The 23,527-nt window shown below is 52.5% G+C and overlaps 7 protein-coding genes across 7 annotated transcripts; 5 read left to right on the forward strand and 2 right to left on the reverse strand.

Annotated features, from left to right (window-relative positions):
• Nucleotides 1-972: 972 nt before the first annotated feature.
• Nucleotides 973-2,053, forward strand: J4E93_002162 (uncharacterized protein; the record flags this gene model as incomplete). The annotated part of the gene is made up of 2 exons (XM_049340109.1): nt 973-1,272; nt 1,322-2,053. The coding sequence occupies 2 exons, from the start codon at nt 973-975 to the stop codon at nt 2,051-2,053; spliced, it is 1,032 nt and encodes a 343-aa protein (XP_049202431.1).
• A 380-nt stretch (nt 2,054-2,433) lies between these two features.
• On the forward strand, nt 2,434-4,161 carry J4E93_002163 (uncharacterized protein; the record flags this gene model as incomplete). Its single annotated transcript, XM_049340110.1, has 1 exon — nt 2,434-4,161. The coding sequence occupies one exon, from the start codon at nt 2,434-2,436 to the stop codon at nt 4,159-4,161; it is 1,728 nt and encodes a 575-aa protein (XP_049202432.1).
• Nucleotides 4,162-5,505: 1,344 nt separating this feature from the next.
• Nucleotides 5,506-6,481, reverse strand: J4E93_002164 (uncharacterized protein; the record flags this gene model as incomplete). The annotated part of the gene is made up of 3 exons (XM_049340111.1): nt 5,506-5,630; nt 5,702-5,919; nt 6,156-6,481. The coding sequence occupies 3 exons, from the start codon at nt 6,479-6,481 to the stop codon at nt 5,506-5,508; spliced, it is 669 nt and encodes a 222-aa protein (XP_049202433.1).
• Nucleotides 6,482-7,034: 553 nt separating this feature from the next.
• On the forward strand, nt 7,035-8,448 carry RBG1 (GTP-binding protein rbg1; the record flags this gene model as incomplete). Its single annotated transcript, XM_049340112.1, has 7 exons — nt 7,035-7,055; nt 7,111-7,131; nt 7,185-7,227; nt 7,279-7,484; nt 7,532-8,203; nt 8,251-8,371; nt 8,429-8,448. The coding sequence occupies 7 exons, from the start codon at nt 7,035-7,037 to the stop codon at nt 8,446-8,448; spliced, it is 1,104 nt and encodes a 367-aa protein (XP_049202434.1).
• A 2,105-nt stretch (nt 8,449-10,553) lies between these two features.
• Nucleotides 10,554-11,869, forward strand: J4E93_002166 (uncharacterized protein; the record flags this gene model as incomplete). The annotated part of the gene is made up of 3 exons (XM_049340113.1): nt 10,554-10,605; nt 10,661-10,682; nt 10,732-11,869. The coding sequence occupies 3 exons, from the start codon at nt 10,554-10,556 to the stop codon at nt 11,867-11,869; spliced, it is 1,212 nt and encodes a 403-aa protein (XP_049202435.1).
• Nucleotides 11,870-17,285: 5,416 nt separating this feature from the next.
• On the reverse strand, nt 17,286-20,113 carry J4E93_002167 (uncharacterized protein; the record flags this gene model as incomplete). The annotated part of the gene is made up of 3 exons (XM_049340114.1): nt 17,286-17,670; nt 18,667-19,537; nt 19,594-20,113. 3 exons carry the CDS (start codon nt 20,111-20,113, stop codon nt 17,286-17,288), a joined length of 1,776 nt encoding a protein of 591 aa, XP_049202436.1.
• A 255-nt stretch (nt 20,114-20,368) lies between these two features.
• Nucleotides 20,369-20,897, forward strand: NUT2 (RNA polymerase II mediator complex subunit; the record flags this gene model as incomplete). The annotated part of the gene is made up of 3 exons (XM_049340115.1): nt 20,369-20,390; nt 20,437-20,554; nt 20,609-20,897. 3 exons carry the CDS (start codon nt 20,369-20,371, stop codon nt 20,895-20,897), a joined length of 429 nt encoding a protein of 142 aa, XP_049202437.1.
• Nucleotides 20,898-23,527: the final 2,630 nt, after the last annotated feature.

A 23,527-nucleotide genomic window follows, 5' to 3' on the forward strand; every position in this document is an offset into this window, starting at 1 on the left:
GCGAAATAGGAAGCGACGCCTCAGTTGACGTGACAAGGAAACACTGGATATTGCACCGTAGCGATATATCGCTAGACCGAGGCCATTGAGGTCTTCAACGTCAAGCGGTTGCGAGTCTCAGGTTCTGACCAATAGTAACATCTCCATGTCGGATGGGTCGCTGAGCTTTGTGCCTTCCGGGATGGTAGCATCAATAGGATTTAAGCCGCGTTATGTGAGATTGAAACAAACCGATAGTCGGAAGGAGCAGATCATAAGCGGAGGCACCTCATACAAGAGAAAAAGTGAACAGGCCTGCAGACTACATCAAGACAAAGACCTGCAAAGTAGGTGGCCCAACGTCAACGTAGGCTCCAGGGTATCCAGTCTTTTCCTACCTAGGTAGGTTAGCGCGGAGACAGAGAGCAGATGAATCCAAGATAAAAAGCCCATATCTGACATAGTATACGCAAAGGCGAGCAGATGTCTTAATGCTCAATACAAAGTGAGTCAGCTGAATTACCCATCTAAGCTCCACCTGGCTTCTGGGCTTGTTTGACGCGCTGTACCACGCATCGCTGTGTAACCTTCTGGAAAGATGTTGGGGCCCGTGCTAAGTTGTCCATTGCAGCATATCATCCAAATATCTGGTAGACCTGTTCCTGCAGGATGCGCATGCATGTGGAGTACCTTGCGACGAGCAGCGGACGCTGTTCAATTTCATCTTAAACCTGTGAAATCGGTCTTTGATGAAGTTATATTCGATACTGGGTCTGATTGAAATACATGCAATTGTTGAAAACAAGCTCTGGAGACAATGGCTTTGTTGTTGTGGGGATGGAAATGAATATGGCCTCGGGCATGGCGTCACTCACGACCCTGCAGATCCGCACGGTTGCATGTTGCGGCTCTCCGGCGCTGACAACAGCGCGACCCAACACATGCCAGACAACTCGATGCCCTCCGACGAGCGCTGACCCACCCTTTGCTCCAATGCACCCGGCCGTCTCCATACTTGCCGATAATGTCGTCAAATACCACCACCTGCTCGCCCCGCTGCTCTACAGCGTCCTCGCGGCTGTCGCAAACGTGCACACACCGGTCCAGCATTCGCTTCTCATAACGACGATATCATGGCTGATAGTGTGGGTGCCGACTGTCTTCTGGGTGGGCATATATTCGAATAGCGACAGCGCCAAGAGGAAGACGAGCTGGCTGGCTGGCGCGCTGCTGGGCCTGTCTGTAATATGCGACCGCGCAGCATGCGATAAGCAGGGCATCTGGGCGACCAAGGTACTTTCAGACGGGACAGAGAATAATATACCACCTAACAATGCCCTAGGCCCTTGTTCCATTCTTCACCGTCCTGTTCTCCGAGAACCAATTGGTCGCAAAACACCTCGCCCTACCCACCTGGACCGTTCTCGATGGCCCTGCAGCCGAAACCAAGACCTCCCCGGAGCGACAGCCTCACACCGAATCATACGGCATACTAGCAGTTCTCGTTGTCTCTGCGAGCGCTGTTCTGGGCGTCTACGCAGTTCCTACCACGGTCGCGCTCGGTCTCAGCAGTGCCATCTTCGCGGCTACTGGCCTCGTCCTGTTTGAGTCCACCATACAAGCCGCGACAGAAGAGGGCGAGGGCGGCAAGCGAGGGATTGGGTCTGCGTACGGGAGTACGTTGCGGCGCGCCTCAGTGAGTGGTGCCTCGAGGCCGCAACGACTGGCTGCGCTCAGAGACGTCGCAGTGGCCGTTGCAGTTGTATGCGGGATTGCGTCTATCCTTACCGAGTCGTCCTTGACCGCAAGCACGATATCCTGGGAACCTGTATACAGAGAGTATGACCGGGAGTGGAGAGATGTGCACAATTTCCGCATCCTGCAGCGCTTCTTGTGGATGTTGCCGGTTCACACCACTGTAAATGTTCTTGTTTTCGTTCTGGTACGTACTTTCTTCCAGAATACTGTTGAACTACCTAATTACGCTGTCTTGCTACCAAACGCGGGTCTGGCGTCCTGCCGCGTCGTACCCGTCGCCATGGCTTTCACCCCAACTTTTGCTTTCAGGTTCTAAGACCAGAGACGTAGCCTTCACTCTCAACGCACTGTCAAAATATCAAGCTAATTAGCCGATAGATCTCTCAATATGGCGCTGTAAATACCTCTCTGTTGGCCATATTCTCTCACCTTGCTGCGAAACTACACTTCGCCCCGACCTTTTCCACCGTTTTGTTTACCCTCATTTACGACGGGGCGGCGCTTGTACACTTTTTTGAGTCGTCCGTATCTCCCATTATCATGGATTCGCGGCGCTCTATGCGACTGCGTCGCTTTATCTTCATCGTTATGGCTCTGGCAGTGGGGTCTCTACTTTTCGGACGTTTCACTGGACCACCAACATATCAACACATCGCGCATGGTGTTCTTACCGATATACCACTTTCTCCGCCTGGGATGCCACTTGCCCCAGTGTCGGTAGATATGACCAAGGGTCATCCGGCTGCGCAATTGATTGACGCTGCAGAGGCAGACTTCCAAGGCACCCTTAACCGACAATCCAAATCTCTCGCTGATGCGGTTCGAGAGTACCGGCGCAGGAACGGGATATCACCACCTCCGCACTTCGACAAATGGTACGAGTTTGCGACGCGCAACGGTGTTGTGATGATAGACGAATACGACACGATCAATGAGATGCTGCTACCGTTCTGGGCGCTCAAACCATCGACGATTCGGTCTCGCATTGCGAATGCGTTAGGTCATGAAGACAGCTCAATGCTTGCAATTGCGGTACGCCATGGCGCCATAGAGAACTTCCAAGGCGGCGATGAATGGCAACAACAGGCTACCATTGGCATGATGAAGCAGTTTGTCCAGTATCTGCCCGACATGGATCTGGGCTTCAACTTGCATGACGAACCGCGAGTCGTCGTGCCCGACAATCTGCTGTCGTCGATGGTGGCAAAGGCGAGGGACGAAATTCTACCGCGCACTGCAAAGAACACTGCACCTCGCAATGCCTTCTCTGCTCGTCCAGAAGACTTGAGTGACGGTACACGATTTGCGGAAGTTAGCACGACCAAGTTCAATCGCTTTGCGCATCAACAGACATGGACGCATTCGCGGCTATCGTGTTCTCCCGGCACTCAGGCCCAAACCTTCGAAGACTACGCTGCCGACAACTTCACCGCGTATGCCGCCAGCGACCTTGGCTTCATCTACAACACAACCGCATTCTCTGATATCTGCAACTCACCCTCATTCTCATCAACATTCGGATTTTTCGAGCGCCCCAACGCCTTCAGTATCATCCATGAGCTGACACCCGTTTTCTCACAGTCGAAGATCTCCAGCTTCCAGGACATCCTATACCCCAGTCCGTGGTACTGGATGGGCAAGGTGGGCTACGACGAGACGCACGACACAACCTGGGAGAACAAGACCAATAGTCTCTACTGGCGCGGCTCCACAACAGGAGGTTTCAGTCGCAACGGCGGCTGGCGACGTCAACACCGCCAGCACGTCGTCCAACGCCTGAACGCCCCCGACACCGCCAAAGTCCTCGAACCCGTCTCCAATCCCACCTCAACCTACGCCGTAACCTCGATCGAGCGCAAAGCCCTCAAAGACCTCATCGACGTCCACTTCTCGCACATCGGCCAATGCGACCCCGGCGACTGTGACGCCCAAAACGAATTCTTCGACGTAACCGAACGCGTCGATGGCCAAGACGCATGGTACTACAAGCACCTCCTCGACATGGACGGCAACGCCTTCTCCGGCCGCTTCTACAGCTTTCTCAAGTCCCGCAGTCTCACGTACAAAATGGCGTTATTCCGCGAATGGCACGCAGAGTGGCTCCGCCCTTGGGTCCACTATATCCCCCTCTCCCTCCGCGGTGACGAACATCTCGATCTTGTACGGTGGTTCAGCGGTACACAGGTCTTTGACGATGATGGCGATGGCGTTATTGAGAGAGTCAAGGCGGATGGGACGAAGAAGGGAGGAAATGGCGCGAGTGAGGGGGAGAAGAAGGCGAGGCTTATTGCGAAGAGGAGTTCTGAGTGGCATGATAGGGTGTTGAGGAATGTGGACTTTGAGGTTTGGTTCTTTAGGTTGCTGTTGGAGTATGGGAGGGTGGTGGATGATAAGAGGGAGGAGATTGGGTTTGCGGGGCCGTAGGATGGGGGTGAGGTGGGGTTGTGAAGGAGAAAGTCTGGGTTGGATAGATGGAGTTGGAATACATTGCTGATCTCTTTGACGTGTCCTGAGCACCTTATACAAGAAAAAACTAAATAGGTCTGTAGACTACATTAAGATAAAAACTTGCAAAGTAGGTGACCTAAATTTAATGTGGGCTCTAGGCTGTCTAGACTTTTCCTAGGTTGGCGTGTGAGGATTGTGTATGTGATGGTCGATACGTTTTGTTGATCTTTGGGCGCGACTGGTGGACGCTGTGACTGAGTTACGCAAATGCGTTTCTGTTGATGTTGAACCATGCAGCATCATTGTTTTGTTTGATTTTCCCTGGCTTATTAGATGCCAGATGTGAAGCAGATCGCGAGGCCAACTGACAGTAAGTTGGCCTGCGGGAAAAGGATACGGCTGCTGCAGAGGTAGAGGTACGAAGTCAGTATATGTCTCACATGCACTTCGTAGGTACAGTCAGAACTTACCTGAAGCTTGGCCCGATACTGTGCGGATGTCATCATCGGGAATACCATAGTCCGCATCCAGAGCGAAACAACGAGAGGACAGAACCGCATCCAGTACGCTAGATAGCGGCGCAGACGCACACCTAAAATAACGGTGTACGAAGTTAGTGTATGTCTTACACACAGTTCGTACATGGGAGACTTTACCAATTGTCCGGCGAGCTTGCATAACTATAAACTCCAGATCTAGATGCTAATCATAGCGGGCTATGAGCCCAAGCAGCCCAGCTCTAGCTGTAGTGAGGCCATCTATGCCTCTGATGAGGATCGGAACCTTTAATATCACAGAATTATTATGTATATTGCGGATTATACAATAAAAAAACCAAACACCCTAGAGCCTACCTTAATCTTAGAGTACCTACTTTGTATGTTTTTATCTTGATGTAGGCTCTAGGGTGTTCGATTTTTCCCTAGGCTGACGTGGACGAGTATGTGGGGAAAGCAGAAGATGTGTGTCTGTGGCCAGGGCGAAATGAAAATTGAACTGAATGTGATTTGACAATATTGGCCGAGTGTCGAAGGGCAGAAGGGCATTTGTTCATGATCTTAGGGTTGATTAGACTCCAGTGAAGATACAGCATGCATGTTGAATGGCCTTTAATTAACGTGAAAGAAACCTACTAATGTGGTCCAATGTCGAATGAGAAGCCCATATCACATCCTACTCTCCCCCCGACGAACTCCTACTCGATAACCGCTTCCAACCCGCCGCTCCATTCGTAAAGTATCCACGTATTCGTCTCCACATCTTCTTCCAGAACCAAACAATGCTATCGATGATGGAACGGATCTGTGAGCGAGGCAAAGCCTACTTCCTCCCTGTTCGGACGCCGTACTCGGAGTAGAAGTGGCACGTAGTGTTATGAACGACGCCGGACGTGTCTTCCTTAAAGACGTTGCAGCCGTAGGTTGCGGCGTTGGGTGGGGTGTATACTGTGGGTGGTTAGTCGAAGGGTCACACAACCCCATCGGTGAAGAGTAGGACTGAAGAAGTTTGTGCTTACAATGTAGCGAGACTGCGTACTCTGTGGGATGCGGATTGGAAATACGATGCACACCGAGCGTGTCAGCCATGTATGTGACTTCGTTTTCAGCGAAAGTAGTCTCTTGGGTCTTGGTCATGGGCCGCTGGTTTTGTGCGTCGTCTTCGGTGGGGGTTGCGAAACGGGTTTCTGTTAGGCTGCCTTTGAGGACTTTCATGATGCAGTGTGCGTTTGCGTGGCTTGAATGATGTTAGTATTGGCCTATCGCGGCACAGTGCGAGATGTGTCCAAGGCGGATGTCGCAAGGTGGTGGGTTCATCGAGAGGTCGTCTTACCGGCGTGTCTCCTGCTGACACATCGATCAAAGTAGATCGGCGAACGGGGTCGCTTCATCGTGCAGGAGACTGGAGCCATGGATTGTTGTTCGCGAGGTAAGGCATGCTAATGTCAACTGTCGCACAATATGAGAACTTACTCGTGAATCGGGCTCTTCTTTCCAGGACCCCATACTAGGATAAGCTGTTCGATTAGCACCACCTTCGTTGACTCGAAACTCGGGGACTGTACCAAGTTACTCTTGCCGTTGCCTTTGTCGACAACATTCCGTGTGTATTGTAATGTCTCAGATGGAAAGTAGTATTTCTTCCACTCCGACTCTTCCGAGGTGTATGCTTTCATCAACTCCTGGAGCTCATTCTCGTCTACGTCATCCGAGTCTATGCCGTTGCTAGGGCCGAGCACCTTGTTGATCTCCTGCACGAGCGAATGGAAGTTATCTTCTTCAGTGTTGCGACCGATCATGGTAACGATATCGATATTTGAGGAATATGAAGAATGGCGAGTGTCGTTGTTTATGATGTTATTGCAGACGGAGTTCCGACGAAGAGAGTTCGGAGCGCGGGCTTTAAATATACACACAGCCTTTGTCGAGGGTAAGAGCGTTGGCTTGCCTGCCTTCAATGCTGCTTGTGCAGGACTGGGCTTGCTTCATTATGTAACAATTCGCGCGTTCTGAGCTTGTGATATGTGGATCCATGGCGGTCAGCAGTTCGCCGACATGTGATGCACCTCATATGCTCAGCCAGAGCGGTGGGTGTGGTCACCGATGTGAAGAGCCAAGCCCGAGACCCCGAACGCTTTCAACTTTATGAAGGCCGCAACGAAACATATGCATTGAAGCCGAGATGGAAGGGTGCTGCGTCTGGCGCTAACCTTGTTGAGTGGCGGTGAAAATTACTGCCGGGAAGCCGTGCCCCGCTTCGTCATTGGCGGCGTGCGTCGCATCAAATTTCTGAACAACAACATCGCCTCTGCACGCCTGCTCAGAGCAAGTCAGGATACACAATAATTCAAGATGGCGACCACAGTAGACAAGGCAAGTATTGAGTGCCGCAGCATATCGCCATTCCACGCGCTAACAGAGTGTGCAGATCAAGGACATCGAGGCCGAAGTAAGCCACACCTCAATACGCGACCGTAACACGATGACTTACACGAGACGTAGATGGCCAAGACCCAGAAGAACAAGGCGACGTCTTTTCATCTTGGTATGGCCTCACGAACGGATACTGCATACTGGTATGCTTATACATGAACAGGGCAACTGAAGGCAAAGCTCGCGAAGCTTAAGAGAGAGCTGCTCGAGCCTTCGTCTGGTGGCGGCGGTGGAGGTGTGGGATTCGATGTTGCCAGGACTGGTGTTGCCAGTGTTGGTTTCATTGGATTCCCCTCCGTGGGCAAGAGTACGCTCATGAGCAAATTGACCGGACAGCACTCCGAAGCCGCTGCATATGAGTTCACAACGGTGGGTTGTATACGCTTGTTACTAGAATCAGTACTGACAACATACAGCTTACTACAGTACCTGGTCAAGTCATGTACAACGGAGCCAAAATCCAGATTCTCGATCTTCCCGGTATTATCCAAGGTGCGAAGGACGGTAAAGGTCGTGGACGACAGGTCATCGCCGTCGCGAAGACCTGCCATTTGATTTTCATCGTTCTGGACGTCAACAAACCCCTCACCGACAAGAGCGTTATCGAGAACGAACTGGAAGGTTTCGGCATTCGAATCAACAAGAGCCCGCCAAACATTGTGCTCAAGAAGAAGGACAAGGGAGGCATCAACATCACCGCGACGGTTCCCCTCACACATATCGACCATGGCGAAATCAAGGCGGTGCTGAACGAGTACCGAATGGCAAACGCCGACGTAGCTATTCGATGCGACGCCACGGTCGATGATTTGATCGATGTTATTGAGGCCAAGGGACGAAGCTATATCCCCGTCATCTACGCCTTGAACAAGATTGATGCTATCAGTATCGAAGAGCTCGATTTGCTCTACCGAATTCCGAATGCTTGTCCCATCAGTTCCGAGCACGGATGGAACATCGATGAGCTCCTAGAGCAGATGTGGGAGAAGCTCAATCTCGTTCGTGTTTACACCAAGCCCAAGGGCAAGATGCCGGATTACTCGGCGCCAGTGGTATTGCGATCAACAGCCTGTACCATTGAAGACTTCGTAAGTCTCCCCCTCATCTTAAACGCGACGCGCTAACCGCTCTGTAGTGTAATTCCATCCACAAGACAATTGTCGACAACTTCAAGCACGCTATTGTTTACGGGAAATCATGCAAGCATCAGCCCCAGCGTGTGGGACTTTCTCACGAGCTTGCCGACGAGGATATCGGTATGTATCCCAGTATTATCTCTCTAAATGGATATCGTGAGCTGACGACCCGACCAGTCACTATTGTCAAGCGCTAGATAAGGTCTCGTGATTACGAGATACGACGGGCGTTATGGATCCGGTCTTGGGAAATAGTGAGTAGAGCAGAAGGGCCTTCTGGATGGCTGAACACTGTCTCACTGCGATACCAATACTAGGTCGCAGCATTAAGATGACGAAGAGAGCGAGGCTTGGAGCCGATCTCGCGGCCTGGATTGGCCGAGGGCTCGTTCCAGTAGCACCGCGGACGACATCAGGACGACACTAGCACTGGGCAACGCAGCTTACGGCGCGGATCGTACCTGCCAATCGCCAATGCTCGACTGACTGGTGGCGGTCCGATACCGTCCGCGAGCTATGAATACCAGGCCTTTGCTTCCCCTACCGAGGAGGCGTCATTCAAGACATTGCCGTCGCGGACCCTCGTGGGAATGGCGCCGCTGGAGTTATTGGAACGGTGTCAGGATGTCGCATTTGTTTTTATTCCATATTTGCTTCGGAATTTGATGGATTCAGATCAGCATTGTCTGGCCCAATTTTTGAGGCGTCGGTTTTCCTTATTGGTCTGCTAACGGGCGCAGCGGTCGACTCGGAGAAATCAGCAGGGGTTAGTTGTGCTGGCGACTCAGAGGGCACGCTGTCAGTCGGGCGCTAAATCATTATCGCTCCCGAAAACCTGAGTGGCTGGTCGGCAAAACCTCGATTTTCCATGGGCGCGATTATTGCAGCTTTCCGAAAGCGTTTCAGCCGTCGACACTTTCTGTCTCTCCTTTATGCACAGCCGATGATTGACGTCTTGCCCCTGCCGTGGGAATCGCCACACGCTCGCGTACCTGAGCAGCATTGAATCGGCTGCCACTGTTTCGCGCCACGAGCGTACGGCAACGGCCAGGATGTATTTCGCTGGGCGCACGAGGCGAAGCCAATATGGCGCTTCCACTCAGACCATGTCTTGTTCGGGAAGCGTCAGATTAGCCGGCTGCGACGTGCTCAGCGGTGCGAGGGCCCTGATGGGATGATCCCACCCGGCTGCCTTGACATCCCATTTGCCCTTGCTAGGAGTCAGGCGTCGAGGCATGCACTGGCGAGCTAGCTAGGCGGCCGCATAATTCTGGCCCGCGCTGTCCTAGGGGCGCATCCCCGATGAGAGACCCGCACACGCTAAGCCCAACGTCGTCGCTCGTCGCTTGGCCGAATGGCGACCAGGATCACTGTGCACACGCCAGGCTTGCCGGCAAGCTTGGGCTCGAAACAAACAGGGCTCCTCTCCCGCCAGCTGCAGTAGGCCGCGCCCGCATCGCACAGCCAGGGCCTGTTACCAGTGTCCCCAGACTTATCCTCAAGTACGCGCTGCAGGCCCGCCGCGCCAGGCTTTCCCTGCAGTTTCAATTCTCCATCTAAGGCCATTGCTTTGCCGCGCTGCTTTATACCTATATGTTTTGACCTCTGTCATACCCAGCGCCTTTTGTCAGCGCTACCCCCGCTACTGCGGTACATTGACTTGTCGCTGTTTCGCCTCAGGAACCAAAATCTCGTCTCATGCATGTATGCGCTCGGCCGCTCTGAGGTCACCCACGCCGCCTAGGTATAGCAACACCACGGTGCAGGTGCATATGCCCGTCTGGCACCCTACTTCTGCTCCGCACCCAACACGGACACTCGTTCCCACACTCGCACGGATACACCACTCCAATACGTACTGCCATTCGACATGAGCCAGTTGCAAATGGATCACGACCACCACCATCACCACCACCAGGAACCTTTCGAGGATCACCATTCTGGATGGCATGGCGATAATGGATACAACCCACACCATCAGTCTCCAGTCCAAGACTATAATGGCTTCAACGGCTTTGCACCGCTCCCGATGGAACCCATCTACGGGAACGGCATGCATCCACCCCACCAAACTCATCCGACACCAAGGACTACGCATCCACAGCTGCAGCCTCTGATCATGCCGCAAATGCCGCAATGGCCGAGCATGCTGACCAGCCAGTCGACTTACCAAGCTTCACTGTTCCCCTCAGCCCCACCGCCGATAACACCGGCATCAGCAACGCCAGTCTCAGCGAGCTCAACACATTCCCGCACTTCGTCGACACCACGGAAGACTCTCACAGACTCGGACCGCAGACGCATGTGCCAATACCATGAAGAAAATCCCACTGTCAAGCAAACGGAAATTGGAGGTATGCCAGCACCACGTACCAGACTCACATGGATCTTTTACTAACGGTATCCTAGCAATGTTCGGCGTAGAGCGAAGGTACCACTGCATCCCCTGCATGTCTCTTCCCGTGCTGACAGTCTTGTAGTACCGTTTCGAAAGTGTTGCGCCAGAAGGAGAAGTACTTGTACCAGGACGATGGTAGCCGATCACCCATAAAAAGGTCGAAAGGCAAATTTCCGGATATCGAACGTGCCTTGTCGAACTGGGCACGAAACCATCAGAAACAGGGACAACAGCTGTCAGATGCCCAGATCCGAGAGAAGGCCCGCTTCTTCGCTCAGACCGTCGGCAACTCAGAGAGCCACCTCAAGGTAAACAGTGCGAGCTGGTTGGAAAAGTTCAAGCAAAAGAATCATCTCAGTGGCGCAAGGTCACGAAAGACTTCGATAGCGGAAGAGTCGGAGGGGACTTCGAATCCGCCATCCAATGTGCACACCCCAGGGGCCATCTCGCCTACCTCACCTGGCGGGGTATCTCCAGCGACAACGACCATGACAGCGAAGAAGAGTCAGGAAAACCTCAAGACAGAAAGCCCCGACACATACGACTTTTCGAACCATCGCCGACCCTTCCATTCACAGAGCAGTACATCGTTGTCCAGCGTCTTTACGGATACAGCCACAAGTCCCACGTCGCTTTCTTCGCCTTTCTTCACTCCTGATTCAGCATGCGGCCCGAGCCCATTCATGGGCAACCGCCAGCCTGCCAATGGACAGCCAGGGAACAACAACTTCCAGAGGCCCCGAAGCCAGACCTTCCCCATGCTTGTCGGTGTTGAGCAGTACATGTCACCACCGGGCTCATCTGACGATATCACCCCAAAGTACGTCAGCAGCGGTGCGCTTGACTCGCCTATGACGGAGATGCCTGGTACACTGCCAGTCATTGATGAGGGAATGTCGCTTTCGCCTACCCAGATGCCCAATTCGATGCAGCCCCCTCCTCTCCCAGGTACCATCGACGACAAAGGCTCATCAGCCGACTCCTCGCCCATCACACCGTCCCAAGAGGAAGCTGCACGCGCTCTCGAGCTCGTCATGACCTTCTTCCAGTCACAGAACGCCGGTTTCGTCGTGGAGCCCCAGGAGTATGTCACCATTGGCAAGCTGATGGAGAAGCTACGAATCAAGCGCAGCTCCGAGAGCCTTCCTTCCGAGATGCGACGTGTGTCAGAGCCCAACTTCACATCGACCAAGCTCGAAAGCGTCGACGCTATCCATTAGCGAATCGGACATGTCACTTTATCAAGGGCCTGTGACGCCTGTCACAGCACGTAACGCTGACGACCACTTTCTTTTGTGGAACAAGCTTCCTGAATCGCTTGGGTTTGGAGTAGCAAGACTGTGCAACACTTGCGGTCTAGAACACCGGGATCAGGGACATACACACACGGCTAGCATTCCGCATTACAGTCACCGTTTGGATTTTCTTTCATTGCCGCATCTTGCCGCATTCTCGCATCAGCATCATTAGCATGGCTTCTATTTCTCACTACTCCTTCATTGACTTTCACTTTCAATCTCCCTATTCCCTTGCTCCACGAACCACTATACCCCCCTCTAGCAGCGCACAGTAGCCTGACTGTTTTCGACCTTATCCCCTTACCTAAAACGAAGACTGTATCCGCCCACGCGGGCCAATATTCTGTACGCTTCTATTTGCTGCTTTCAAACGTTCTATTTACATTTGCCTGGCGGCCCTCATACGTTGCACTGAGTCTGAAACGGCGCGATGGGCCTCGTACGCACTGCTGTGCACCTATATGTAGCTTCTAATATAGTTACCGACCCTTGCCGCAAGACCGGCCTAACGAAAGGGTCAATCACGCTTGAAATGCGATTAATGCTGAATCCAACGTGCCATACGATTGTGCGTCTGATGTCACTAGTCAGTTTCGTCCGATCTCAATCTGATCATGGTCAAGCGCAGCCTAGTTTTGGTGGAGCACCACTGACACTTCACTGATCGGCAAAAGTCTGGCTCATGAACGGCTGGTACTTGCCGCTTTAAGCCCCCGTGACGGGGCTTTCGGCATCGCATTGAACACCGTTGTAGCAACGATGTGCAACAAACTTTGGCATAGCCCGCCGAAAAAGAACACTGAATTTCGGAAAATACCTTGCCGACAGACATGCCGATCGCAAGGAAAAGCAGCATTCGTTCGTTCTGGCTTTCCGCATCCTGGACACGGCCAAAACGTAAATTGCATGTGAGACTTGCAGGTTCAGTCGGCACCAGTTGGCCCCCTTCCCCGCCTTTGCACGAAGCTCGGACACCTTGACCTGGCGCACCTTGCACATCCTTGATACATCACGAAAGTACATATATACATATCCAGATACATCGCCTGGAGCGATCGCAATGCATAACGATCGATGACGAGGCTCGTATACGAGGAACACAGATCCTCAAACTGTTGAGCCTGATCTAGATGCCCGCAAGCGTGAGACATTTGGTATCCCGTCTCCCCGCGCGCGCACCATACTCAGCTGGAAAGTTTGCGCATTTGGTTCGTGTCAAAGGGCTGTCCCGATCTGGATCAGGGATGAGACGAGCGCGAGCTTGGAGAAGCGAGGGACTGGCGTTGGTACTGGCTTTCTTTCCTCAGTAAAGTGGTTTCGGCAGCGCAATCGACGTAAGGCGCCCTAATCGTCATGCCGCGGGGGCGCACGCACTGGACTCAGCTCTTTGCTGCCCTGCTGGGCTGGATAGGAGCTTGGACCTTAAGGTCGTCTCTGCAGCGAAGCTCGAGTTTCCCCAAACCCTGGAGCGAGTCGTGTTTGGGGCTCTTGCTGTTCCGTACTGGATTAGTTGCAGCTTCCTTCGTTTTCGGATTCCCTTGCTCAATCATGACGAACATAGTTGTAGCACATAGAGTACAATCCACGCTTCTGCGGGTGAAGCAAAAGTTGGGCAGTATTTTGGAAACCAGATTACTTATTTCACAAAGCCGTTACTTTTGCATTACGGGTATTATGCAGCCCGTTTAACTTCACCCTGCGTTCCGCGGCGCCAAAAAGCAAAAAGGTGAGCAGTCCAGCGCCACTTTAGTTCGTCCTCTCTAGCCGCAAGAAGAAGCAAGAAAGGTAAATGTCGTCGGTGTTCCCTACCACCATATCTTGGGCATCCTTGCAGTGACACTCTTTTTTCTTATCCCGGGGATGATGGATTGTCCGTTTTCTTGTTGCTTCTTCCTTTTCTCTGCAACACATTGCTGTTCGGTACAGTGCCGGTTCGGTCCGCAGCCGAGCCCGTTCACTGGCTCACACGTTGTCCAAATGCCGGATGTACTTCCTTCGCAGGTTGAAGCTGCAGTACATAGCCTTGTACATTGTGCAGCTCTACCAAAGAAAAGAAAATGAGTACAGGGGCCTTGGACGACAGCTAAAAACGCGTGTTACGTAGCTGTCAAAGTAAATAAGCAAAGGTAGTAACAGTAGATGAGGGGACGCGCAATGGGGCAGATCTGTACTTGGTGTCGCAGTCCGACTTGGTTCGGCCCTTTTCTCGCTCATGTCGTTAGCTCGCGGTGTTGCGCGCAATGGCTAGACCGTCGTGAGCATCAAATCGCGAACACGCAATCGCATCGCCCCCCATCGATCGGTGAAGGCCTGCGTTACCGTCCTTTGAACCCCCTGACCATTGGCAAATCCAAGGAAAGAGGCCGAAAGGTTCGTAGTACCTTTGTATTCGGGCCTACGTCAAGCAGTGGTGGCAGGTTGTAGCGCAAGAGGCTAGGAAACCTACACCCGAAAGTCAATTATCGCGTTAGATTGCTAGCTCTCGCCCTTGTCTCCATCGTAATTCGAAGATAATGTTGGGCTAGTCCGCCAATGGTGAAAAGGCTGAGGGCGTCCCGGTGACCTTTAATTTTTGCCCTAGCATCTAATGCACAATGTGCTGGCGATAAGCATCGAAAAGTTCATTACGATGTTCGCCGTGCTAGGTCATGCGGTACCCTGCACTAGATCGTCCACGTGATTGATATCTGATGCTGTGTAACACGGTACGGAACCGGCTAAGCAAGAGAACAGGAATGTCGAGGTACAGAAGTGGCCACCGAAACCCCTTCGTGTGAGGTGCTCCCAACAACGTTGCCTGAGCACGCGTACTTCCTAGGTTACTTCTAGAACTATTCACCGCATTGTTCTGGTTGTTCCTACCATTTTCCGAGCCTTGAGGTTTGTGTCACGTGCCATTCGATGGGCTGAGGCCGGTGAATCGTTTTTTTGACCTCGCAGCTGACAAGTCTGAGCAACGCTGGTTTGCACGATAGGACATCGAATACACCTTCGCGTCGCTGTGTACAAGCGACAGTACGACGCGTGCGCCCGTCATTGACGTACCCGTCCCGTCAATCTTGCACTCCCTGTCAGACGCACACATCCGTTGCTCCAGAAATGTTCTTCGATTCCCAACAACGGGTCTACGCATGAACTGGTGTCGCAAATACCTCTGTTGGCGAATGGATCACGACTCAGGTTGATGTGAGAATGGAAGCGGGATATACAGCTCGCCTCGATGATGATTGCCAATTGGCGTCATTCAGCGATCATTGTCATGCGCTGCGCAGCAAGCGAACGTCTCGAATTTTCCCTATCCCGAAAATTCAGGATTGGCGAACGACTCAAACCGCAGCCGCGCACGCCGACTGTTCCAGAATGGCTGAGGTGAGTCTGCCGTACGCCTCACTATTGAGTCTTCATGCCTTGCCGCAGGATGACGATAGTTTGGTAGGATATAGTGATTGCCCACTACGGGTGATGTTTTGCATGTTCGAGTCAATCCCACCCGCTGCCGTACCTGCACTAACGTTCCGGGCTCTTTAACCGTTGAAACATGGGTCGATGTTCGCAACATTGATGCCCATGACAGCCCCTGATGAGCACTCGCTTGACTCCAAACCATGGTAGATGCTGGATCGCCGGTGCTGGGATCATGGGCATTGTGCCTGGGATCCTGATGCGCTTGCCCCGGACCCCGTGCGGTTCAGGAACAGGCGATGTCGCATCTTGTCAAATGCTGAACGGCGACTATTACTGGGATCATGACTTTCCGTGTTGCGCATCCCGCGGCTTCGCGAACCAGGTCCCTGTAGGGGTTCCCTCGTTACGCCCTGGAGTTCGAGGAATTAAAGTTTCAACGGTCATCCGCGCCGAGTCAGGCAAGGGCCAGCATCCCCAACACTGACGTCTTGTCACTTCGGCCGGCATAATCGGCGACCTGAATCCTACGCACGCGCCCACAAAGCGCGCGTTATTCGATAGGATCAGGATGGGTTTTGTTCGAGATGCAGGACAACTGTGCCGCAAAGGCAGAGAGAAGGCTGACTCGATCGCTCGTTATGTTCCGCGTGGTTGCTGCCCAACCGATTTTTTGAAACACGTTAGCGGCAGGCTGTTCAGGAACGTGTTGCCAGGAACCGCAACCCTTGCGGAAGCGATAAGAGATAGACGGCTACGGGCTGAAGGCGCATGCGGGGTAACTTCTCTCGACGCTTTAGACTTCTCAGCCCACCCTCGCTTCTGCGATGTTCACTTACTGAAACCCCACGGTTGATACATCGCCTAAGTGAGGCTGAGTTATATTTGACCTTTGCAACATGGGTTCACGGAGTAGCCGAAGAGGAGCGCGGCGGTAAATGTGATCCACAGGCAGAAACTCCAAGGCGTTTTGAACCAAAACCTTTGTTATCTCGCTAGGCGGGGCTTGATTTTTTGAAGATGCGGGGCTTAGACGAGCTCATCTTGATACGTGAAGGTGTGGTGAAGCTCGGAACGCTACGTTAGATAACCAAGGCAGATGCAAGGTCGTCTACAGTCCTTGACTCTCTTCAGGATCGTGCGATAGTACTGCATCGTGAGCTCGCATCACAGCTGCAACGGAGCTGGGCACATAGTCATCTCGTATTCGACTAGTTGAATTTATGTACCATGGCGCCCTGACAACGCATGTCGCTTGTCATCCAATATCTACCTTTAAGGCTCCCGGTTGTATGCATTTTATCCCCGCGCAGATGTACAGATGACACGGACCGTCGCGCCCACCGAGCGACATGCAGGTTGTTCAAGGCCCTCATTCGCAGTGAGTGTGTGAGCGGTGTCTTCCCTGCCGCATACAACACTCCCAAGATTGAGTGCTGCAGCAATCATGGTAAAGCAGCTGGAACTAACCGATGGCTTGGTGGAAGACGTGCACGGCGGGGCACCTCGTGGTTCATTCTTTGTAGTTTCCGTCCGGCAATATCCCGAATAGTCAGGTGCTCGCCACGGCATGCAGCCAGCCCGGAGTCTGGATGCCATGTGCCTCAACAATTTTCTTAGGGAATTTTTTGATTGGTCGATACCCCTCTTTTACGGTCAGCGGTGTACCTTTCCCACCACACTTTGCTACGAGCGCACTATGAGTTGGTATACGTGGAGGTGCACCAAGCTGCAGTTTCGCCGCTCTAGTGACTTGCCCTATGCTGGATTGATGGAAGTATGTATGCGATACAAGGATTGGAGTTCACCCTCGTCGAACGGGGTATGAACGGGCGAAGGTGACTGCGCGACGGGCCGTGCCCAGCAGCGTTCGAGTATCTGGCGGTGAAAGTTCGTGATGTATGGGGTTCTAACTTTCGGACGCCTGAGAGCAGCATCAGCTAATGCGCTCCTCCAACAGATCCTTTACGCCTTGTTCTCCCAGCTCCGGAAACAGGCGCAGAACAATCAGCTCAACGATCTGAAAGACGAGGTGTTTGTTGAGATAAGCGTCATCGAGACAGTCTAGTGTGTTTGCGATCTGTCGAACCTGCGCATCGCGCTCGGAGCTTGCAAAGAAAGCGGCTGCTACTTTCGGTGGTACTAAGTCAAGTAGTCTGGCGGCACAGCAGCGCTTGATCTCCTTGATTTCCTCATACGTTGGAGTCTGACGTGGGGGCCCAAGCGCATTGTTAGGGAAGAGTGTTGCACGAAGAGTCCGAAGCGCCACGGGAAGGAAAGCGGGGTTCAAGATCTGCGTGTGGAAGGTATGAGCGAGGAATCTGCAGTTGCCACTGGTTAGAAAACGAGACTTGCAAATGGCTAGGTTGACTGGTGCGAGATAGGCAGAACGCGTGCGGTAGGAGTCTGACGGATGAACGAGTCCGCGGGGCATTCAGCTGGTGACCGCGAATGAGGATGTCTGCGGTAGCAGGGCCGGAGCATCGGACGAGAATCGAGTCGAATTGTTGACGCGGCCCATAAAGTGAGGCGCACGCCCATAGCAAGCGAGATTGATGGTCATGCCACTATGCGACTTAAAGCAGGATGTCGTCGTGATGGATTGAACAAGCCGTTCCCAATCTTTCGGGAACAGTATCATTCGCCGACTGTTTCAATGCGCTGCTCAAACAAACTAAGACCATATTGGAGCCCGAGGAGTACGTGCTCGCCAGGGTCCTCAACAGGATGACGGTAGCGATGGAGACCGAAGAATGAGGCGTAATCAGCTGGTGGCGGGATTCATGGTAGGGCCAGAGTTTGTGGCCAATGTCGTGCTCGAACTCAGTACGGCCAGTCCCGAGAGGGACGACGGCCGGACGGTGTGAGCAGATCAACCGGCGCGTAAGCGGCCCTTCCACAAGAGCTAGCATCGTGACATGACGGCTCAGGGGGCGAAAGCCCATCGCACGACCCGCAGTATTCTGTGGTTGCTGATGTGAGAGATGGAGCACCAGGATTGGTCCGACCTTGATGCAGGCATCGTGTGGTTGCTCATGGTGTTGACAATGGCGACGGCCTAGAGTGTGCCAAGCCTCCTTGTCCGAAACGTGTCGAGTTGCCGCCCGGAACGGGTGCCGAGGCTTGCATAAAGCGGTGCGCCACGACAGGGTTGTTTTGGTGTGTGAGCCTGCGGGCCGTCGCATTCGCTGAAGCGAAGTCAAGTGACTTGTATCGTATGCGGAGCTATCTCATCCTGCGTCGCACGGTGCCACAGGGATTGAGCAGCTAGCCAACCAGGGGATGCGAGTGAAGAAAGAGATATTATCGTAACTTACCTGTCCAATACACCATTGGTTTCACCCACCCTACCTGGGCCGAGCAGTGCTCCACGATGGAGCATGGAGATGAAGCCCAATAGCCAAGGCATGCGGACATCCAACTCGGCAAGTTGCGCTACGCAGCTCCACAGGCTCATGCTTACCACAGGCCGTTTGGCCTCCAACGGGCGCCTGGAAGCCATCTTTTCCGCTTCCAGTACTTGCGATTGATTGGCTGCTTCAGCAGATGACTGCTCGGTTGTGGCAGATCTCAACGGAAGGGAAGATAATGTCGCAAGACTCAAGACCACCGCGCGCACCGCAGTAAACGCCAAAAAAGCGTATTGGATGATCGCCCAGAGTACACCCGAGATGTATAAGGCCGATGTCTTATGACGACGCTGGCCGGCGTCCAGTGGCCCTTTTGGACTAACTTCTGACCCTTCATGCGTAGACAGCAGCCCGTAACGCTCAAGACGGGTTAACGACTGCTCCGCATCGGCATCGTCCGATTGGGAATCCTTCTCCTTCGCAGCATCGGTCTGTAAAACCTCAGCTATTCTTGTGATGCCCTCCCATAGCACCCAGCCTTCGCAGGCTTTCCCGCTAATGCCGTTTCCAAGGATCATCTCTGCAAATATTTCACCTACCAGGGCGCGTAGACACCCATTTTTCAAGTCTTCTGTCGGTAGCAACAGGGCTAGCACGCCATGTATGAGTAGTTGACGCCACGCCGACTCGCTTTCCCGCTGTTCAAGGACTGTCGCCGGAACATCATCGGTTGGCACAGGAGATAGTGCAGGGTGTGGGTGGAGCGTATGATATATCAGACGAGAATCTGATACTAGTGAAGTTGACGAGGCGGCTTGAGTCTTCGCTATTCGGAATGCTGACAGGGAAGAATTAGACAAACTTCATGCGACAGTCCAAATTGGAATAACCTACAGGTCAGGTGGGCTTGGAGTAGCTCAGGTATCTCATCTAGCAATAGTGATTCGAGGTCGACCTTCCTGAGGCGGTCCTCCAGACCTCGCGTACAATGAGCGATGATCTGGATCACTTCATTGACAAATACTTGATCGGGAGTTATCTTCGAGTACCACGTCTGTACGAACTCCTTGATGATGACGGAGATAATGCCGTATAGTTGAAGATCGACCTCGTTTGAGCTTGTCAAGGGTGGCAATACGTCTTCAATAGGACGAGGCGTACTGCGTCCTTTCTCGCCATTGCCAAGTAGCACATTGTGGGAGCAGAGAGTGCGTCGAATGAATGCTGCCGTGGATTTATCCGAGGTAGTATCTAATTGAGGCTTCTGTGTGTCTGCTGAGCGTGTTGCAGCCGCCACACGGGAGTGGTTTTGCACGTTGGTCCCCGTGGCTCCCGGGGTCGACGATGCTGAGGCCTGGTAGCTTGGTGGCTGCGCAAGAGGGACGTCTGGATCCCGGTTCGTGCTCTCTGTCATTGCAAGGTGATGCTCATAATTGCCAGCACCGAATGTAGTTTTCGACACGTGATAGCGCGCTGCGACACGATTCGAGATGAATGTCGTCGTGGAGTTGATACTGGCGAAGGAGCGATGACGACAGAAAGTCAACCATGGTAGGGATTAGCCGAGCCTTGGCGCGTTCCTCTTTGTGACGCGCGCCGTGTCGGTCATCGCACAGCACCAGCCTTCTGAAAACCAAACCTCACAGCACCACGTACTCTCGCCATCACCATGGCAGCGCTAAGCCCTGAATGTACGTAGTGCGTCACTTCTTCGGCTCGTTCTAACGTGTGCGATAGCGGCGATAATCGACGTGGAAGCCCAACTGAAAGACATCGTGCAAAACCTCTATAACCTCATCGTGCAAGCGTACGATCATCATGGAAGCAAGACCCAGGAGGCCATAAGGCGGGAGATGTATGCGATAGCTACAAATGTGCGGGCTATATAGTGAGGCTAACCGTACCACAGCCAGTCGCTCGTTCAGAACCTGGTCAAACTGTCGAGGACAGCACCGTCGGTGAACATCAACATTCCTCCAGAGGTCATGTCCTATGTTGAGAACTCCAGGAACCCGGATATCTTCACGCGCGAATTCGTTGAGACCGTGCAGCGAATGAACCAGATGTTGTACGGTCGCGTCGACGCATACCGGGCGCTTCAAGAGCAACTCGCCCTGCACGTCTCGAGCGCCGTTCCAGAACTCAAAGACGACGTGACAGCTGTTGTTGAATCTACCGGTGGCAAGATGCTCGTCTAGATGCATCAACTTCACACGACACAAGTGACTACCTCGTGCGAACTCGGCGCAGCTCCGCAACCACAACATAGATGTTCTGGCAGCACGGACAATCACGAGAGCTGCACCCATATCACAAACTATACCAACGAGCGCGATGTAACCAATCCACTCCAGGTCGCCGCATATGCGTCACGATCGGTATACGGATCAACACTCCGACAGGTGGGGAAGTGCATCAATGAATGCGACCTCGTCCAGATGCTTTACCAGTCAACTCCGACAATACTCGGAGTAGCGTTGAATGCGCCAGATATGAAAAGGATTCCCAAAAAACTACAAATGGAGATGTCTTTGTAGATGCTGTGCTCTTTGAGGAAAAGATATTGGCAGGGATCGCATTATCCAACACATTACTTTGTCTACAACGGGCTGGCTTTTCAGAAGGAACAACAACACTCTCAATCTATCAAGTTTGATTGCAGCTATCTCCATGCGTCCGTCATATCCGGCTGAGCCACATTACATCCCTTGATCCTGCTACCGAATCAGCATGGCGCGATGCTTCCTCTAGTCGGCTGTTACACACGGCATTTCGTTGATATGCCGGGTTCAAACTATGTTTCATTACGTCTCATTTGTACCTAGCACTCTGCGTCATGTCTTCATCCATTATAGTATGCGATGAAGGAGCTCGTACGACGTAAACCTTCGGCATCCTTGCATAACTGCACACAATTTTGCAATGCCCAAAACAATGCTGGTTCTCGCAGATCCCGGGCACTCATTGTGAAGATCTCGGCGCTATTGAAGGATGTCGGACACTTCATCGCCCACATTCAGGTATGCGTCGCGTTCCTTCAAATCCACTTCGGTTCTTTGTCATACTTACAAACTGTATCTTCATATCAGACCTTGTTAATACGTGAAGCAAGTCTCCATTACGTACCAACGTATGGATTCTAAATTTAGCATAATTGCAGCGGTGCGACAATGGGTGTTGGAACTCTCGGTCCGATGGAGATGTCATGCGTTGTGTTGACAGTCTACACGACTCGCTCGGCCGAGTTTCGCGTATAGCCTGACCATTGCAATTCTTTCCAGGAAGCTATAGCGAAACAATAACATGTGAAGGTAGCCGCTCGCATCATCCGCTCTATTCACGTATCGACCTTGGCTGGACGCAGTTCTAGTGAAATCGAGGATGTGTTACGAACAGCAACAATAACCGGCCATCATCATCCTCATCTAGTTACAACGTAATACTGATTGGAGTACGCTGACTTAGTGCTTTGCCAAACGTATCAATTCGTGCGAGATGCGCACGCAACTTCACAGTTTCTGTCGATTATCTCATTGACGCAGGCGCATCTTAATGAAGCTGCATATGCCTCGAAACCTTCTTCGTGACATTTGTGTTTCATTTCGTAGTCTTCACCTTTCTCTGATCATTTTACTGCACCCAAGCTTGGACGTGATTTGAAGCAATGCGCCACTATCAGTGAGCCGAGAAGAGGCACCCGCTGTGTCTGGAGGAAGAGCTCCTGCAAACACTTGTACAAATCCTTCAGCCCGTATTGCACTATATCGGCTTCGTACGCCTGTCTCTGCATCTTCGAATATCTCATCGTCTTCAGCAAAAGTTTTAACTCTTGCTACTTCCGACCGTATCCGTATGGTGTGGTCATTCACTGTTTGATTCTGGCTTACGACACCTGAGCTTTACCATTCACTACTTAGCAAACGAATTGCCTGTGACATCATACGCATGCAAACACTGTTACTCTCTTATACACAGTTGTCCTTGCTCCCTGGACTGATCGAGTCCTTTATCGCCCCTGTGCTTTACACTACGCACTCACTACCAGTCCAAGATTCTTCAACCCGCTTAGCCCGCAAACGCTCCAGACACTAGCGAACGGACAAGCAAACTGATCACGCCATAGTTTGTTCAATCGGATTCCAGAACGAGTTGAAGGCCAACATGACGTCGTTTTTCTCTAGGCCAGTTGCTTCTACATGGACTTCCAGATGCCAGAATGCAGCGCCGCTCTTGCCATCACCAGCGCCAGCGACCGCGTCAAGTGTTACGCATGAGCTTTGCGACCCTCCAAATGCATTCGATCGTCCAGAAATCCAACGGCTCATATCATGGGAGATCGTCCCCTGTCTACATCGCCTACCGCCCTCCCCTGTTCCCAGCCGTTCACCGAGCCCTGATCCATCTCTGCCAGAACATCAGTCCTCAAAGCTCAATATCCACGCAGAGACTTCAGAGGCGAGGCCAGAGCTCTCTTCATCTGACTCCTGTCCCCAAATGAGCACTTCCTGGATGTCCTTCGAAGAGATATCACACACTGACGCCACATTGCCACCTGAGCACAGAGAACCTATTGAGTTTGATACTGAAGCTTTCCCCCGACATGCCCATCTCTTCCCCTCCTCGCCTAACGGCACATGGCGTAATGAGTCTATTCACGCATTGACGCATCCTACGGCTGTAGATTACGCAGCGCTATATGCGAAACTGTGTACACTGGCTGAGGAAGCAACGGATGAGTTTTCTGCAAGAGTAAACCGAGCATTCGAAGGTAGGGACGTACCGGCAATGCACGATAAGGTTATGCAGATCTTTCCTTCGGTCTCAATGC

Source organism: Alternaria ventricosa (assembly GCF_023758065.1).
Source record: "Alternaria ventricosa strain BMP 2768 chromosome Unknown scaffold_3, whole genome shotgun sequence".
In the NCBI taxonomy this organism is placed as follows: Eukaryota; Fungi; Ascomycota; class Dothideomycetes; order Pleosporales; family Pleosporaceae; genus Alternaria; species Alternaria ventricosa.